Source organism: Neovison vison, chromosome 3 (assembly GCF_020171115.1).
Source record: "Neovison vison isolate M4711 chromosome 3, ASM_NN_V1, whole genome shotgun sequence".
NCBI lineage: Eukaryota > Metazoa > Chordata > Mammalia > Carnivora > Mustelidae > Neogale > Neogale vison.
Genome location: NC_058093.1, coordinates 112,715,580 through 112,735,420, shown reverse-complemented (window position 1 = coordinate 112,735,420; position 19,841 = coordinate 112,715,580). Strand labels below are relative to the sequence as shown.

The window sequence follows — 19,841 nt, the reverse complement described above, 5'->3', positions numbered from 1 at the left end:
AAAAAGCATTTGACAAAATATAGCACCTTTCCTGATTAATACTCTTCAGAGTGTAGGGATAGAGGAAACATTCCTAAATTTTACCTTATCAAAAGCCATCTATGAAAAGCCCACAGTAAACATCATTCTCAATGGGGAAAAGCTGAGAGCCTTTCCCTTAAGATCAGGAATACGACAAGGATGCCAACTCTCCCCACTATTGTTCAACATAGTACTGTAAGTCCTAGCAACAGCAATCAGACAAAAGGAAATAAAAGGTATTCAAACTGGCAAAGAAGAAGTCAAACTTTCTCTTTTCGCAGATGACATGATACTTTATGTGGAAAACCCAAAAGACTCCACTCCCAAATTACTAAAATTCATACAGCAATTCAGTAATACGGCAGGATACAAAATTAAAGCACAGAAACCAGTTGCCTTCTTATACACTAGCAATGAAACTGCAGAGAGGGATATTAGAGAACTGATTCCATTTACTATAGCACCAAAAACTGTCAGATCCTTTGGAATAAACCTAACCAAAGAGGTAAAGGATCTATACTTAAGGAACTACAAAACACTCATGAAAGAAACTAAAGAAGACACAAAAAGATCAAAAAACATTCCATGTTCATGGATGAGAAGAATAAACATCGTTAAAATGTCTATGCTGGGGCGCCTGGGTGGCTCAATGGGTTAAGCCGCTGCCACTGCTCAGGTCATGATCTCAGGGTCCTGGGATCGAGTCCCGCATCGGGCTCTCTGCTCAGCAGGGAGCCTGCTTCCTCCTCTCTCTCTGCCTGCCTCTCTGCCTACTTGTGATCTCTGTCAAATAAATAAATAAAATCTTAAAAAAAAAAAAAAATGTCTATGCTGCCCAGAGCAATCTATAGTTTCAACACCATCCTGATCAAAATACCATCAGCATTTTTCAAAGTGCTGGAGCAAACAATCCTAAAATTTGTATGAAACCCCAATTTGCCAAAGAAATGTTGAAAAAGAAAAACAAAGCTGAGGGCATCACGTTGCTGGATTTCAAACTTTATTACAAAGCTGTAATCACCAAGACAGCACAGTACTGGCATAAAAACAGACACACAAACCAGTGGAACAGAGCCCAGATATGGACCTTCAACTCTATGGTCAAATAATCTTCAACAAAGTGGGAAAAAATATCCAAAGGAAAAAAGACAGTCTCTTCAATAAATGGTGCTGGGAAAACTGGACAGCTATATACAGAAGAATGAAACTCAACCATTCTCTTATATAATACACAAAAATAAACTCAAAATGGATGAAAGATCTCAATGTGAGACAGGAATCCATCAAAATCCTAGAGAATATAGGCAGTAACCTCTTCGACATCTGCCACAGCAACTTCTTTAAAGACACATCTCCAAAGGCAAAGGAAACAAAAGTCAAAATGAACTTTTGGGACTTCATCAAGATTAAAAGCTTCTGCACAGCAAAGAAAACAGTCAAAAAATGAAAAGGCAACCCATGAAATGGGAGAAGATATTTGCAAATGACATTAGAGACAAAGGGCTAATATCCAAGATCTATAAAGAACTTCTCAAACTCAATATCCAAAAAACAAATAATTGAGTCAAAAAATGGGCTAAGACATGAGCAGACACTTCTCCAAAGAAGACAAACAAATGGCTAACAGACAATGAAAAAGTGTTCATCATTAGCCATCATGGAAATTCAAATAAAAAAATACCACCTTATACCAGTTAGAATAGCCAAAATTAACAAGACAAGAAATAACAAGTGTTGGAGAGGATGTGGAGAAAGGGGAACCCTCTTACACTGTTGGTGGAAATGCAAGTTGGTGCAGCCACTTTGGAAACCGGTGTGGACGTTCCTCAAAAAATTAAAAATAGAGCTACCCTATGACCCAGTGATTGCACTACTGGGTATTTACTGCAAAGATACGGATGTAGTGAAAAGAAGGGCCATATGCACCCCAATGTTCATAGCAGCAACGTCCACAGTAGTCAAATGGTGGAAAGAGCTGAGATGCCCTTCAACAGACAAATGGATAAAGAACATGTGGTCCATATATACAATGGAATATTACTCAGCCATCAGAAAGGATGAATACCCAAATTTTGCATCAGCATGGATGGGACTGGAGGAGATTATGCTGACTGAAAGAAGTCAAGCAGAGAAAGTCAATTATCACATGGTTTCACTTACTTGTGGAACATAAGGAATAGCATGGAAGACATTAGGAAAAGGAAGGGGAGGATGAAAGAGGGGAAATCAAAGGGGGAGATTAACTATAAGAGACTGTGGACTCTGAGAAACAAACTAGAGTTTTAGAGTGGAGGTACATGGGGGGATGGGTTAGCCTGGTGATAGGTATTAAGCAGGGCATGTATTGCATGGACCACTGGGTGTTATGCGTAAACACTGAATCTTGGAACACTACATCAAAAACTATGATGTACTGTATGGTGACTAACATAACATAACAAAAAATTTAAAAATTAAAGAATTTTAAAAACAGGAGACATTACAACTGGCACCGCAGAAACGCAAAGAATCATGAGACTTCTATGAACAAAGAACAATTTATACACCAAAAAATGGGTAACCGAGAAGAAATGGATACATTTCTAAAAACATACAACCTAACGAGACTGAACAATGAAGAAACATTTCCTCCCTTAAAAGTAAAAAAAAAAAATCATAAATATACTTTGTTTTAAATTAAAATGTCTCAGAAATGTATTTAGATTCCTTGCCTGACCATTTATATTCAAATGACTACCTTGCTCTTGCTTATAACAGATAAAGGTCCTTTTACTGTATTTAATAGTATTATCTTTAAATAAAAATTGTAAATATTTCCCTACATCCTTACTACCACACTTTGCCATTCTGCTTATTACATTTCTTACTGTATTTTTTCTTTTTTTTTAAGATTTGTATTTATTTATTTGACAGAGATTACAAGTCAGCAGAGAGGCAGGCAGAGAGAGAGAGGAGGAAGCAGGCTCCCCACTGAGCAGAGAGCCCGATGCGGGGCTCAATTCCAGAACCCTGGGATCACAACCCGAGCCCAGGGCAGAGGCTTTAACCCACTGAGCCACCCAGGCGCCCCTTACTGTATTTTTTTCTTTAGCCTAAACAACATCAGTATGGTAAGTCATATCCTGGCAAGCATACATCACACATTTCTAATGGTCTTTATGTGGAACATACAAGTACAACCACTGCACTGTGTAGAAGAAATTTGTTTTTCAATTTAATAGTTAATATGCCAGCTAAAAATCAGTAATATCATTACAAAATTGAATATAAACTACATTCACAAACACAGAAAAATAACCTGGTTTTTAAATTGTTAAATGCTATGTACCTAAATACTTTAACCACCACTACCCTTTCTAATCAACTCCAAAAAAGGGAGGTAAGGAAAGCACAGCACTGTGGTCCAATGAGAAGTGCCAAAGAATTTCTTACCTTCCGATTCTGATCATAAGCAGAGTCAATCCCCAAAATGCTATTCACTTCAACATATGGATACTTCTTCTCTAGGACACTGACCACATGCTCAACTTTTACTTTTTCTCCAGTCCTTACTTTATTATATATCTGAAAAAAGAAATATCAGGCAAACAAACACACTTTTAAATCCAGATTTCAGAATGTTTATTACAAAAGATTTCTGAATGTAGAGGGAAAACATGGCTATTTTTCTTGAAAGGTGAAATGGAACATGTTAGCAATTCTCCCTTTTCCATAAGACACTTTCTTATATGAGAAACTACGTATTCTTAAAATGACCCAATCATTTCATACTCACATTAAGTCCCAAATGCAAAAATGTGTCAATTTTTTTAAAATCTGAATACCTTTACATACTTTTTGAAATTAGAATTCATGGCCATGATATTTAGGGGGCAGAAAGTTATAAAATATGTATGGCAAAATCATTGTTTTTTAAAAAGCAGATATAGAGGCACCTAGGTGCTCACCCATCAAGCATCTGCCTTCAGCTCAGGTCATGATCCCAGGGTTCTGGGATCGAGCCCCACATCTGGCTTCCTGCTCAGCAGGAAGCCTGCTTCTCCCTCTCCCACTCCCCCTGCTTGTATTCCATCTCTCACTCCCTCTGTCAAATAAATAAAATAAATAAATAAATAAATAAATAAAAAGCAGATATAAAAAAAGTAACAACACAACTGTGTCTATATATAGTTAAATACCTAGAAGCTTATAAGACAACCTTCTATTAGTGGCTGCCTTTAAGAAGCAGGATTAGTTAAGGGAAAGAGAGAAATTTTAAATCCATACACTTTAATATTATTTTTAAGGATTTTTACAATGAACAATGTTTTTGCTATCACAAAAAAGTTTGAAAAAATGAAAACTCATATACATATGAGTATGTGTATATTCATATACACAGCTGTGGGGGTGGGGGAACAACTTTAAAAAATAGACTTTAAAATGCATCCTCAGCATCTTTTCCTGAACTTATTTCTTTCTCTATAGCCCTATTGCTAACCATCTTTCACCATCATCTCTCACAGAGATCCCAGCAACAGCTCAGCAACCACTAACCCTGACACTGTCTTTACCCTCCATCAGACCCGTCTGCATACATCCATCAGAATAATGGATAAACATAAAAACATCAGAATGATGTTTTTAACTGGAGTTTAACCTCTACAAACTGGACACTCACTGCCTGGACAGATGGCCTCAATAACTACATTCCCCTCTCAGCTCTGCTCAAACATATGGACAAAGGGAATCACTACTTCTGATTTGTAGCAATTGTTCAAATGACTCCTATTTTTCCTCCTACACTCAGCTGGGATAACATCCCACTCCACAATAATGGAGTGAGGTCCTAGTGCTGCCACAGTTGACTGTGCTTCCCACATTGCATTAACCATCCGCACGCACAAGACATGTCCCCCACGAGACTGTAAGGTCTTTTAGGACTGGGGTGAAGTCTTACTCTTCTTTGTATCCTTTGCAGTTAGTACCAGGTCTGGCAAATGTTAAGTCTTTAATAGCTGCTAGCCAAATAAATGAACATTTTAACTTTTAAAATGCCCCCATTTTAATAAGAAAAAGAGCTGTTCTTTACAAATTTTTTATATTCAAAAATAGAAAAAAGAAAACAAGAGAGTTCCTTGTTTGAACTTGAGAAAGTATCTTAAGTATATATAAAACTCAGGGAATTTCAGTTCCCAAGGTAAAAAATACGGGGAAAACAGTAAGAATTTATTATTTGAATATTAATTAAATGAAAATATCATATACACCTTAAAAGGAAAAAAAGCAAACATTTTTTTAAACAAGCAGAGAACATCACATTTACAAATAAAAAATTAATTCGTGATTTCAAGTCATCAAAAGGGAGAAGGCTAAGGTACATTAGTAGGACTAAGGAATAGTAGCTGAAATCACAGCAACTTACTAATAACATCAGTAAATCAGTAAAAGCAACTCTTTAAATATAAAACATAAAGGTTAAGAGAATAATTCATCAAGCTTTTTCTCTTTACAGAAATATAAAATCCTCTTAACTCATACTCTTTCTTAGAGTAAGTTAAATGAAGAAAATTATTCGCCATTTTGATTGAAAACATACATGTATCAGAGTTTGGAAGGCATGATAATTATCCACTTCTTGGGCAACATAATTATATGCTCTCAGAATAGCCACTCCAGCATCTTGCATCCCATCAACATCTTCAGAGTCATTAACCACAAAGATTAAACCAATTCTAGGGGAGAGAGGGAAGGGCAAAAAGAAAAAATAGAAACTTTTCTCAAAAATGCAACTGGTTAAAAAGAATGGCATCCCTGTATCCCACTCACATATTGTAACCTCCTCTCCTGAAAACTTCCTCTACTGAAAAGCACAGTTCACACCCTACTCTAACATAGTTGGCAAAGGCATTCATCACTTACAGAATAGAAAAACAGGTTCTATGGCTTAGATTTTCAACTGTTAAAGCACACTGTTTCCACATGGTGAAAGGCCTTTATTGACATGAAGGGTTTTGCTATAGTTTTAGATAAGATTTTGTTGTTTTTAAGCAAAATTTGGGGGAAGCAAACATTTTCAGAATGTGGAAATATATAAAAAGGGGAGGGTAGATTTTGAAATTAACATAGGCAAGATAAAAATCATTGGTAAATGGAAAACCTAAAAATGTTTACTATTATCTGTTGGCAAAAAGCTAAAACCAAGGTTAATGTTTATTACACTTAAAAATTTAAATTAAATTAAAAGAACGAACCACAAAAAGATACCATTACACATCTACAAATTGGGCAAAAAAGGTGGGGGAGAAAGGGCAAAAAACTTGCACTGGCCAATACAGAAGTCACTAGCCTACATATTGGAGCAAAACCAATTCAACTGAGAATGGACAGTCTTTTTAACAAATGGTGACGAAACTGGATATCCACAATGTAAAAAAACAAATCTAGGCAGAGACCTTATACCTCTCACGAATAATTAACTCAAAATGGATCATAAACATGAATGTAAAACACAGAACTATAAAATTCCTAGGAAAGGAAACAGAAAATTTAGGTGATCTTGGGCTGGGCAGTGACTTACTAGATCTAACAAGCAAAAATATGATCCATGACCCAAAAAAAAAAAAAAAGCATGAGCTAAACTTCACTGAAATTGGGACTTATGCTCTGTGAAAGACACCATTAAGAGAATGACAACAAGCCACAGACTGGCAGAAAACCTGTGAAAAACTGAGAAACACATACATGATAAAGACAGATATCCAAAATATACAAAGAACTCTTAAAACTCAACAAGAAAAAGTTTAAAATGGGCAAAAAGTCTGAACTGGTACCTCAGCAACCAAGACACAGAGTTGGCAAATAAGCCAAAAAAAAAAAAAAAAATTTTTTTTAAAAGATGCTCAACATCTTTTAATTAGGGAATTTCAAATTAAAACCACTACACATCTATTAGAATGGCTAAAATCCAAAACACTGACAACACCAAATTCTGGAGAGAACATGGAGCAACAGGAACTCATACTTATTGCTGGTAAGAATCCAAAATACTAGAACCACTTGGAAGACAGTATGGCAATTTCTTACAAAACAAAACACTTACGCCATAAGCTAAAGCAATTGTGCCCCTTGGTATATACCCAAATGAGCTGAAAACTTATGTCCACACAAAAATCTACACACAGATATTTACAGTAATTTTATTTATAATTGTCCAAACTTGGAAGCAACTAAGATATTTACCAATAGGTGACTGGATTTAAAAACAACAACAACAAATACTAGAGTACATCTATATCATGGAATATTATTTGGTGATAAAATGGCCTATCAAGCCTAAAAAGACATAAAATTTTAAAAGCCTACTACTAAATGGAAAAAAAAAGACAATCTAATATATATCTAATCTAATCTAATATATATATATATATAGATATAGATATAGATATAGATATATATCACGAGTCTGGAAAGGGCAAAACAATGGAGACAGTAAGGAAACCAGTGGTTGCCAGCAGTTGAAAGGGAAGGACACACAGGTGGGGAGCGTGGAGGAGAGTGAAATGATCCTGTAGGATTGTGTGATGGTGGAAACATGTCATTACATATTTGTCAAAACCCACAGACTATACAATGCAAACAATGAACCCTAATGTAAACTATGAACTTTAGTTAATAATAATGCATCAATAGGGGTGAATTAACAGTGCTCTAAAAAATACAAAGTCTATTAATTTAAAAAAAAAAAAGGTAAAGCCTAAAAATAGAAAATATAAAAAGATACATATCAAAGATCATGCTCTCCTGAGGTATGTGGAAAGTATGTTCTATGTAGATGTGGTAGCAAGAGGATTTGTTTATGGATAAAAATTGTGTTTTTTAAAATCACACATAATAGAAATCATATGAATAGGTTCCAGGCAGAAATGACCTGAGTGCTATTCTTATGAAGACAAAAATAAGAGCTAAGTATCTCCTCACAAAGGAATTCCCCTTTCCACATTTCCGGTTTCTAGAAAAGGCATCAGAGTTTTTCTGTTAGCTAAGCCCCCTTCAGACTTCTGTTTCTCTCAGGCCCAGTCTCTCACCAAGTACCACTAGGGAATCTCCCAGATTTGTTCCCTCCTTTCTTCAGCCCCTGTAAACACCCTAGTGTACCATATCAAGCGAAAGAAAGACTAAAACAATAGCCAGTCTGCCTTGGGTCTCTCCACCAACTAGGTATGCCAACATGCCTCTCAACTGTTTATGAGTTAAATGTCTTCTCACCTACCTTCACAATGTGAAAACCATATTTTCTCTTCTTGTCCCTCAATGAAATTCAAAAAATATTTCCTTACTGCCCATCCTGAACCATGGGCCAACTTCTGTGTTATTTCCCCTTTCATCAAAATACAGCCCTGGCTGCAATCCAGTAGATTAGTCCTCCATCAAACTAGGGGATATTCATGTTTTACATGAAAAATTTCACTAAACAAAATCTCTACTTTTCCATCAATAAAAATCCTCTATTTTCTTCAAAGCTTAACTAATATCCAACTGTTCCATGAAGCCTTTGTCAGTCCCAAATATGTTAGTTCATAATCTTTTGCTTTCCTTAAATTCTAAAGCACTATGACTAGGACATAACCTAGCATCGGATCATATATTTTCCTTAAAATGTCTGAAAATATGCACAGTATTTTCTCCAAGAAGGTAGAAATACAGCTTTAATACTAACCACAGCATTTAGCTCAGTCCGGGGTACAGAACATACAACATTTGTAAGCTAGACTTCTTTTCTATTTTCCTGTTTTCTAGAAATTCAAGTTTGGGTCAACATTATTCAGAATATAAGTGAAAATGGACACCTGGGTAGCTCAGTGGGTTAGGTATCTGCCTTCAGCTCAGGTCATGATCTCAGGGTTCTGGGATCAAGTTCCACATCAGGCTCCCTGCTCAGCAGGAAGTCTACTTCTCCTTCTACCCTTCCCTCTTGCTCGTGATCTCTCTCACTCTCTCTCTCAGATAAACAAATAAAATCTTTTTTAAAGTAAGTGAAAATATCTTAGCATGTATTTGTAAAGCATTAAAACATTGTTCTTAAAAAAAAACACAATGAGGGCTGCCTGGGTGTCTCAGTGGGTTGGCCCTCTGCCTTCGGCTCAGGTCATGATCTCAGGATCCTGGGATCGAGTCCCACATCGGGCTCTCTGCTTAGGCAGGGAGCTTGCTCCTTTCTCGCTCTACTTGTGATCTCTCTCTTTCAAATAAATTAAAAAATCTTTAAAAAAAAAAAAAAACAACACACACAATGAAAAACCCAGCCGTTCAAGTACGTTGTTGGTAGATTTGGCAATGCAAACAAGACAAAGAGTGCCTGTGACTACAAAAAGCTGCATGTAGGGGTGCCTGGGTAGCTCAGTGGGTTAAGCCTCTGCCTTTGGCTCAGGATATGATCTCAGGGTCTTGGGCTCTCTGCTCAGCAGGGAGCCTGCTTCCCCCTCTCTCTCTGCCTACTTGTGATCTCTCTGTCAAATAAATAAAAATCTTAAAAAAAAAAAAAAGCTGTATGTACATTTACTCCTTGACAGTCTAAAAAAGTTATTGGCAAAGCTCTTTATCTCCAGTGAAAGAGGAAATGGGATTTGTGATGTGGACACTTACCTGGGAAAAGTCCCTTTTACTGGGAAGCAAGCTGAGACCACAATCTATTTTTACATGGCTATTTGTTAATAATTCAATGGTGATAAGCTTTTATTCATTGAGAATCAAATTTTCTATCTCAAAAGATACTGCTTCATACTTAAACAAAAGATAAAACTGCCATTAATGATCCAAACATTAATTATCCAGTAGTACTGGACTTGCATTTATAAATGACAAAACCTCAGCTAATTAGATATATATCATTCAATCAATACCAGTGTTACCTTAGTGGTATATGATTACTGAGGAACATCTCAGCTGTGTTCATCAACTCGGCTGTGGTCTCATGAGCAGGATCAACTATGAAAACCTGTAAAGGGGAATGGGGAAGGGAACACATAAAATGAAATTTATTCAAATATCACAGGGCCAATAAAAATGTTGTTACTCTTACTACTTGAAGGTAATCTTTTTCTAGCAACTTTTTTTTTTTTTTAAGATTTTATTTATCTGACAGAGAGAAACACAGCTAGAAAGGGAACACAAGCAGGGGGAGTGGGAGAGGGAGAAGCAGGCTTCCCACCAAGCAGGGAACCCGATGCAGGATCCTAGGATCCCGGGATCATGACCTGAGCCAAAGGCAGGCACTTTACAACTGAGCCACCAAGGCTCCCCTCTAGCAACTCTTGAACCCCCCAAAGAAGAGTTATGCAAACAGCAGTTTCCCTCCTTAATGTTCAAAAGAATGCGGTACTAAAAGGTGAAGTGATTTCCTCATGATGTTCTGCTAATAACATGGGAACTGTGTTCCAGATTACTAACACCAATAGTTTTACTACACCTAAAAACTTCCAAGTTTTATGAACTCTTCTACCTTAGAAAACAGAGATTATCTTTTCTGTGTATTCATTTCTAAACATCTCCAAATTAAGACTTCATTTAGAACTCAATTTTTATTTTATTTTATTTTTTTTTAAGATTTTATTTATTTGACAGAGATATCACAAGTAGGCAGAGAGGCAGGCAGAGAGAGAGAGAGGAGGAAGCAGGCTCCCTGCTGAGCAGAGAGCCCGATGCGGGACTCGATCCCAGGACCCTGAGATCATGACCTGAGCCAAAGGTAGCAGCTTAACCCATTGAGCCACCCAGGTGCCCCTAGAACTCAATTTTCAGATCATAATAGCTATCATGTATTAAGGTCTCATGATGTGCTTTAAATACATACATAATCCCATTTAATAAAGTTCAGATATATATCTGAATGAGGGGTGCCTGGATGTCTCAGTTGGTTAAGTCTGTACCTTCAGCTCAGATCATGATCCCAGGGCTCTGGGATCAAGCCCTGCATCAGGCTCCCTGCTCTGTGGAGCCTGCTTCTCCCTCACCCTCTGCCTGCTGCTCTGCCTACTTGTGTGCTCTATCTCTCTGTCAAATAAATAAATAAATAAAATCTTTTAAAAAAATGAAATTCTGGCTGTAAAGGAAAAAAATGGTTTCAAGAGTGTGGTGAGTTCAGAGGACAGTTTCCCTTGCATGTTCTGGGGAAGAGACTGGCCCCCAATCCCTTTAAGAGCAAATGGTAGAAAAGGAAGAAATGAGAGGGAAAAAGAGGGCCAACTAAAGCAATGAAATAAGAAGTAACAAGTAGGAGCTCACAGAAAGATTTATTTAAATTTTAGAGGTTAAGATATTAAAGGAAAAGAGTAGCAGCATATTCATCTTCTGAGTAAAACTATGTTAAAACTAAAATAAGGGGTACTTGGGTTGTGCAATCGGTTAAGTGTCTGACTCTTGATTTCAGCTCAGGTTGAGATTTCAGGGTCATAAGATCAAGCCCCATATCAGGCTGCATGCTCAGTGCAGAGTCTGCTCAAGATTGTCTCTCCCTCCTTCTCCATCTCCCCCTCCCCCAACTCTTGCCTGCATGCTCATTCACTGGCACGCTCTCTCTCTAAAATAAACAAATCTTAAAAAACTAAAACAACACTGTCTAAACTTTCAGGCTAAGGATAAGGAACATTTCTTTACAAGCTAATGGAGACATTATTGCTACGGTGACATCTCACAGCATTACACATGATCAAGACATTTAAAAACCCTTCAGTTTGAATATGGAAGTAGAAGAAGAACATATTTAGTAGTCATAGTGGTGGGAGAAGCAGCTAGTACAGGAGAGAAATGAATGGTCTAGATATGGCTGAAAGGTAGAGGGGAAGGCAAGGGAGAAACAGAGCTCATCACCAGACAATAAGTAGTTTTACTCACCATGTTATGCAAGTTTTTCCTAATCTGCCGGATAACACCAGGAAAGGTGGGTCGAAGCAATTCTTGTAAACTAGAAGGCCATGAATTATATCTGCTGTCAACCTCCAAGTTGTTGATCCACTAGGAAAAGAATAGCACAACATGACGCATACACTTTAGTCACTATTAGTGAAATTACCAGAAATAACAGTTAAGACTTGAAATGGTTTTAAGAATCACATGGGAAAGACCATTTTCAAAAATACAAAGATAAAATGAGTGACTACAACACAAGCCACAGAACAGAAGATATTTGCAACCTACAAAATCAATAAAGGACTAGTAGCAAGGCTATATGTATAGAAATCTAACATATCAATTAAAAAGGTTTGCAACATATGAGAAATGAAAATAAGCTATGGATATGAAGAAATTTACAGAGGAAATTCAATAGGGCAATTAACACATGAAAGATGTACTACATCTTCACTAGTAATTTGAGAATTAGAAACTAAAACCACAGTGAAACTTCACACTCATTCAACTGAAAAAAAATTTAAGGTTTGTCATTATCCAAGAATAGGCAAGGGTATAGAGCAATTAGAACTCATCCAAAGTGCCTGGAACAGGCACTTTAGAGAAGAAAACAGTCACTTTAGAAAAGTACTCTAGTTCTTGGTATCCACCCCGAATGAATTCTCACATGTATGCACAAAGAGAGAGGTACAAAAAGATACAGTACTGCAGAACTACTTATGACAGCAAAAAATTGGATACAACTTAATTCCATAAAGGGAGCAGTAAGTAAACAGTATGTAACATTTCCACAAAAAGGGCAAAGTGGCAAAGTCTGTGGATATTACCTTTTTCCTATAAACAGAGTATTTCTGGAAAGATACACAAGTAACTGATAGTGCCTGTTACTTTAGGGAGAAAAACTGGTGATAACATATGGGTATGATGACATATGTTTTTGTATGTCCTGACTTTTAAACTGTGATTGTACAAAAGATCTTTTTTTTTAAATAAGCAAAATTAAAACATGACAGGATAAAATAGATCTGTATGGGTCAAACTATATGAGTCCTGACAAAATTGTTGAGTAACAAGGAAACTGACGAAGGACACAGCTATGGCATTTTTCAAATTTTCAAAACATACAATTTGAAATAAAGTAATAAAGTAAGGGACAGGAGGAAATATACATACAATAGGAAATAAAGTAATAAAGTAAGGGACAGGAGGAATGCACCCCTACTTCCAAAGAGGAATCATCTGCAGAGAGGAAAGGGGTGAAAGTGAAAGAGGACTTAGACAGAAACCTGAGTTTTCTTCCAAGAAAACAAGATCTGACACAAAATGATTAAATGTTAACATGCACTAAGTATGGTGATGCGCTATATTGTTATTAATTATACTAATCTCTTTACTCTTTGTAATTTTACTTTTGTAATTAAAGATGTTTTTAATAAGAAAAGAAATGACAGAATATCAAAATAACAACTACATTACCTAGGGAGAACTCAAATAATGATCATCTACCTTCTATATAATTTTCTTTTAAAAAAAATTCCCTACAATAAATGCAGTACAATAACCAAGAAAAAAAGGACAGGAAGGCCAAGGGTGTGCCAGGCATACCTGTAACACCAATCTTGCTTTGTCCACACAAGGAGATAGAGGCTCAGAGATATCAATACAGCAGATATTAATCTATATAAATTCTTTACATACAAAATAACCAACATTCTTTTAAAGAATTCTTTTTAAAAAGAATGTAAAGAATTCTTTAAATTTTTCTTTTATTTAAAGAATAAAATAATTTAAAGAATTCTTTTAAAAAATTCTTTACATACAAAATAACCAACATTCTTTTAAAGAAGGATACTGGCCAAAAAACATAACACAAAAATCACATAGAACTTGTACGCAACAGAGAAAATACAAACTTAGCACTCTTTTTCCCAAGAGATGCTCAGTCAAATCCTACGGGGATACAAAACTGGAAAAATCATTATCTTAATCACATTAGACATAGTAATTCAAGTTTTTGGAGGATTTAAGAGACAACTTTATTATATATACAGAGTCCCAAATAAGCAGCTGTTGTAAATCACTTTATGATGCCAATATAAGGGACAGCAGAAATAACTTACCTCTCACAAAACACAAATGAGAAAACCATGATAAAATGTCTGGCCAGAATGCCTCTTGGACACTCCAACAGAATACCTACTGAAATAGCAGGACTCCGGATGTCTACAGCATAGTCGGCCTCAGAGGGCTGGATGTTCAATTTCAAAACATTATGCAGAGAAAGGCCTTCTATTCCCAGTCTATGCAGACCCTCCATTACACGAGCTTCATTCCTCAATACATCAAACAGACTGGGCGGGGGGGATGGTATTTAGTAGAAAAAGTTTAAAAAAAAAAAAAAACTCACCATTAAAAAATTTTATCAGTTCAAACTCAATGCCCTGTTCAAACTAGCAGAGAAATCAAAAAAGAGAGGTCTTACCCTTGTTTCATCTTGTCAAAATATATAGAATGAAGTAGGTAGGACTTTCTTCTTAAATATATTTATCAATGTATCTATCAGGTATAAAATTATCTCTAAATATTAACACACAATTTGAGGATGAATAATCCTCAGTGTTTTTTACACTGCATGTTTTAAAAAACACTATGGTAACGTCTCTGTATTATTTCTATATAAATCTACAATTATCTCATAATTAAAAATTTATTTTAAAAAATAACTACATTATATAGATTTAACATAGGTTACAATATCAGTGTCAATCTACAAGGTGCATATATACACAAACACAATAAAAGGTCTGGAAGAATTTATACCCAATGTAAAAGTTTGCTACAGAAGGTAGAAAAGATGAGGAGGAAAAATAAATAAGAAATAAGAAATAAGAAGCCAGGATGAAGATTTTACTTTACTTAGTATTTTTATCTGTGTATCACTTAAAACTGTTTAAATAATCAATTTGCAAACTCTGAAAAATTAAAGAGATATGAGTATATTTTTTACTTAAGGAAAATTACAAATCTGGGCAATCTTTTTAAAGCATCCACATCAATTTTATGAACTTTTTACTAGCTCTGAAAAGCAGTAAGAGCTCAATTAAAATAATTAATGTGAAAAATATCTTATTGTGGGAACTGGTTCTTCTAAAGCATCAGCAGTAGCTTTTGTTTTTACTATTACGAAGCCACAGTATCAACTGTGTCAATCTTAATTCCAAGGACAAAATCTGAATTCTAACCTATCCACCCACCCTCAAAATTCATAAGGCCAATTTAGAACAAGTTAGTCCTGAACCACATTTTAGCAACACAAAAGGATAGATACTTTTTGGGGGGGGTGGGTAAGATTTATTATCCATTTGAGAGAGAAAGGAGAGAGTAAGCAAGGGAGGGACAAAGGGAGAAGGAAAGTGAAACCCAAGCTGATTCCATGTGGGGCTCAATCTCATAACCCTGAAACTACAACTGAGATCATGATCTGAGCAGAAACCAATAGTCAGCCACCTAGCCAACTGTGCCAACCAAGTGTCCCTAGATATTTAAATAATATATGTAAGATGGAACACTTTCTGAGACACGGGATGCAGAGGCAGCATTTTGGATAAACTTACTTCACACAGTTTCCAGAAGTAAAAGAACCTGTTCACACTCTCTCTTTTTTTATGGATAAGTGGAAAACTATAGCTCTAAAAGGGCATCCTCAAAAGACACTTAGGCCTTCAATGTCCAAGGCCTTGAATATACATTATGATAACAAATTACAGAATTATCATCTTCATCCCAGTCATCCACTCATGACTCAGGATTCATTATTCACTGCACTTGGTAAGCCATTAGGCTTTGCAACATGCCACCTCAAGTAGGACAATCTGAACATACTATAAGGAGCTACCATTATATAACCTTTCTGTGAATAAAAAATATTATCCATACCTGAATATATCTTGTGTATCTAAATCAATATGAAGTCCATTGATGAACAGCGCAGAATCTCCAGGCTGTAATCCTAAAGTTCCCTTGAAATACTAAAATATTAAAAAAAAAAAAATTTTTGTTATGGAATAAGGAGAATGTTTAACCAAAATTTCCATGTTTCTGACTCTATTATATGTACAAATGTTGCATCCTCTTATGTATTATAGGAAACCCTAACCCTTAAGATTTCCTTTTATGTACTCCCATAGACCATTCTTAGTATTTATTGCATTGTAATGAAACTGCTAGTTCATATGAAATATACCTCTCCTCCCTTCCTCCTTCCAACTACGATTAATATAACTGTTTCCTATAATGTCAGGGGAAGGAGAAGGAGGGAGACTGGTTGAATAAGCCAAGTGCCGAGAGTCACTTTTCATAAAAAAGGACTTCTATTACTATTTCCTGTTTGTGATGCCAACCAAGGTGGTGATCAGCAGTCACTAACAGCTGTGCCTTCTCGATGAACTCCAGGGATCTAATCTAAAAGGGTTTCAAAACCCCACACCTCCCTTAAACCTTCAAACTAATGCACACTAGGAAATTGAGAAATTGTCCTTGAGGACAGTTCCCACGTGCAACCTAGCTGTCCAAGACCTGGTTTCCAAGGGCCCTTCAACAGCTGCTCCCTGAGACGGTGACTCCATGACACACAGGTGACTGTGCAGTCCCTGCAAACCTTCAGACTTGCCTGACCCATCAGACACACTGCTTCGATGCTATGCTGTAGCTTCTGTTGACTTCTATCTTTCCATTTAATTATTCTTTCCTCCCAAGGAAACTGGGACTACTACTCATATTTCACACCACAGGGAGCTAATCCATACAGCAAAGGGAAGAAACTACTCAGATACTAGCAACAGAACTTAAACCCTTAGTTCTCACAAGGCTGGAAGAAGAAGGACAGGGACTACTGAGCTCCCTTCATTTCCCAAAAATCAGCAAACTAAGAGAAGTAAACTTTAAGGTCCAGTATTGCATGGGTAAAGCATAAAACAATGAGGAAGACACAGCTTTTACTTCTTTGCCCTGTAAGGATTAAATTGCAATTAAAATAAGGAAAAAATGGAGAGTTGCATCAATTCAGAATTGGAATTTCTTACATGGGAAAGAAAAAACTCCATGTCCATCCCCTGACCATAAGAAACACTAATTCTGAGCTGCTAAACTCAACTACTCATACCTATTTAAAGATCTGGGTGCTGGTACAGAGTAAAGTTCACTCTGTGAAAATTCATCACACAAAAGATTGAGGGTTTGTACACACTTTTGCTTGTGTTGTATACTTTTGTATTTTATGCTTTAACAAAATATTTAATAAAAAACAAAAAACAAAGAATCCAGGAAGTACTACAGTCTATATAATTTAATGTTTTGTTCTCTAGTGAGGGAAAGAAGCCATAAAAATCAGATAATATTGGTATTGTTATTGTGGAAATAAAAAACAAGGTAAATAAAAACTATTAATAAGGTTTCTTCAACTTAGTAAATATTTGAGAGAAATTTGGTTTACTTATTCCTCAGACCTATTTAATTAATTAATATCTCATATGTAAAGATTTAAAAACTCTGGGGTAAAGACAGTAGATCGAACTTAAGTTTCCCTCGTGAAACTCTGCTGAAATGTCAGTTTTCTAAAAAGGGACTGTAATAATAAATCCACAACAACAAAGAGAACAAAAAAGTAAAAGGAAAATTAATTTTGAGAAGGTAGAAAGAAAATGCATGAGTAGCAACTGTCTTAGTAAGCCCAAGAAAGCTGAATGCCAGACCAACAGTGGGAAATGCCAATAGAAATCACAAGTTATCCTGTGACAACTCAAAATGCTCAAGAATTGACAGCACAAAGAACACACGTGTGACGGGGCAATCACTAGGCTAAAAAATTATTTCTGATGGACAGCTTTTTAAAGATAAGAGCCCTCAGACTCCCTCGCTGATTTCATACAGTACAGTGACTATTGTCATGACGCCCTCTACTCCAGAAAAATGAAGTCTCATTCCCTGGAAAGAGTGAAAGAAAGAATCTGGGAAGGTGGGAAAATGAAGCACAACTGAGGGCAGGGATCCCATACTGAAAACCGGGAACGGAGCAAAAATATCCCAAATGTTCTTCCTACTGGGCTTCTACCAGGCAAGCAGCCAGACTTCACCCTCCAGGCAGAAGATCTGAAGATCCTTTTCTGGAGACTTAACAGCACAAGAGGAAAGGTATCAGAATACTGACACTGGGATGAATTAGGAAATGGCCATACCAGGAGAACCTATAGTCAAAAAGTCTCATCCTTAAGGCTTTCCATCAGCTCTTTACTGCCTCATTCTCTTCAATAAGAGCAGTGGATCACAAAGCAAGTAAGGAAAGCCTCTAACATTAAGGACAAGAGACCAAAAAGAAAAGTCAACTTAAGAGGACAAAAAGAAAGTTAACTTAAGAGGAAACAGATGATGCAAGAGAGAAGAAAACATACACATGCATCACTGACAGCTTTAGAAAGATTTAAGAACACCACAAAAAGAAGAATCTAGAAACAATAACCTTTGTTAATTAAAGATTTAAAAGATAAAGGAAAAATACCAACAAAGGAGTTGAAAATCTTTCCCAGGAAGTTTAAAAATAAAACATAAAAGAATTAGAAAATAGGAAATAATATGTATTTTTTAATTAGAACAAACTGGTGGAGGAGGCACAATACACAATACCTTAAAAATGAAGAAGTCCCGGGAAACAAAAGAGAGAATGCAGAGGGAATGAGGAAAAGAAATAATTCAAGCAAATTTCGCGAAACTATAGGAAATTATTTTCCAGATTTGGAGGGGCCACCATCCACCCAATAGTACAGAGATTTTCTTAAAAGGCACAGCACTGTGAAATATCAGATTACAGGGACAAAGAAAAGATCCTGAATGATTCTGGAACGAAAAAACAGATCTCATACCAAGGGCTCAGATTTCTCAATAACCACAATAGAAACCAAAATTCCAAGAACCAATTGCCTTCAAACTGTCTCCCTTGACCCGCTGAACTCAGGAATGACATACTGAACTCGGAAACTACTCCTAAAAGGTTCTGTCAATTTCATCTTTTAGAAAATAAAAAATTGCTGGAACAGAAGAAGAAACATTTGAGGATAATGGATGATAACTGTGCAGATGAATCAGAGAGCGCTCTACATCCTCAGCTGCATTACAATGCTAATGTCCCTGGGGAATTATTCATCATTGGGGAATATTCATTCCAAACCCTAATAAAAGGAGACAACTTACCCCTATTGGAACAGTCCCAGTTTTCTAAATTATTTCCCATGATCTCCCTGTTTATACAAATAAAGATCACCTCTGGAGGCAACCCCACCTGGTATGGTCTCTGTCTGTAACTCACCAAAGAGCAGACCCACTTTGGTCCAATAACAAAACTTCTAAATGACTTCCAATCTAGAATTCTATACCCAGCCAAGTTAGCAATAAAAAACAGAAATGGAGGAGTGCCTGGGCAGCTCAGTTGGTTAAGCATCTGCCTTCGGCTCAGGTCATAATCCCAGGGTCCTGGTATCAAACCCCGCATCAGGCTCCATGCTTAGTGGGGAGTCTGCTTCTCCCTCTCCCTCTGCCCACCTCCCTACTTGTGTTCTCTATCTCTCAAGTAAATTAATTAATCTTTTTTTTAAAAAAAGAATGGGAAATTGATTTCTCACAGTTTGAAATTTACCTTGCATGCAACTTTTCTCATGAAGAATGATGTGCTGCACGAAAATAAGGGAGTAAAACAAAACAAAACAAAACAAAAAAAAGAAGCCTTGATATCCAAGAATAGGAGAGCAACAAAAGAGATTAAAGCATGGTCCCAGGATAACTGGAATGTCCTAGACATAAAGAACCAACAGACCACAGTGGAGCAGAACAAAAATTGATAAAATCACAACATAAATATACACAAATTGGAGAGTACCAATATGGAG

General features: G+C 36.4%; 1 protein-coding gene across 2 annotated transcripts in view; it reads right to left on the bottom strand.

Moving 5' to 3' along the window:
* The window catches only part of UGGT1 (UDP-glucose glycoprotein glucosyltransferase 1), a 124,974-nt gene that overhangs the window by 66,349 nt on the left and 38,784 nt on the right, over positions 1-19,841 (bottom strand). For both annotated transcript variants that reach the window (XM_044242730.1, XM_044242732.1), the window contains exons 12-17: positions 15,844-15,935; positions 14,108-14,258; positions 11,893-12,012; positions 9,912-9,997; positions 5,600-5,735; positions 3,454-3,585 (exon numbers count right to left, since the gene is read on the bottom strand). In XM_044242730.1, the coding sequence (XP_044098665.1) occupies positions 3,454-3,585; positions 5,600-5,735; positions 9,912-9,997; positions 11,893-12,012; positions 14,108-14,258; positions 15,844-15,935 (717 nt within the window). The remainder of the gene's footprint in view (positions 1-3,453; positions 3,586-5,599; positions 5,736-9,911; positions 9,998-11,892; positions 12,013-14,107; positions 14,259-15,843; positions 15,936-19,841) is intronic.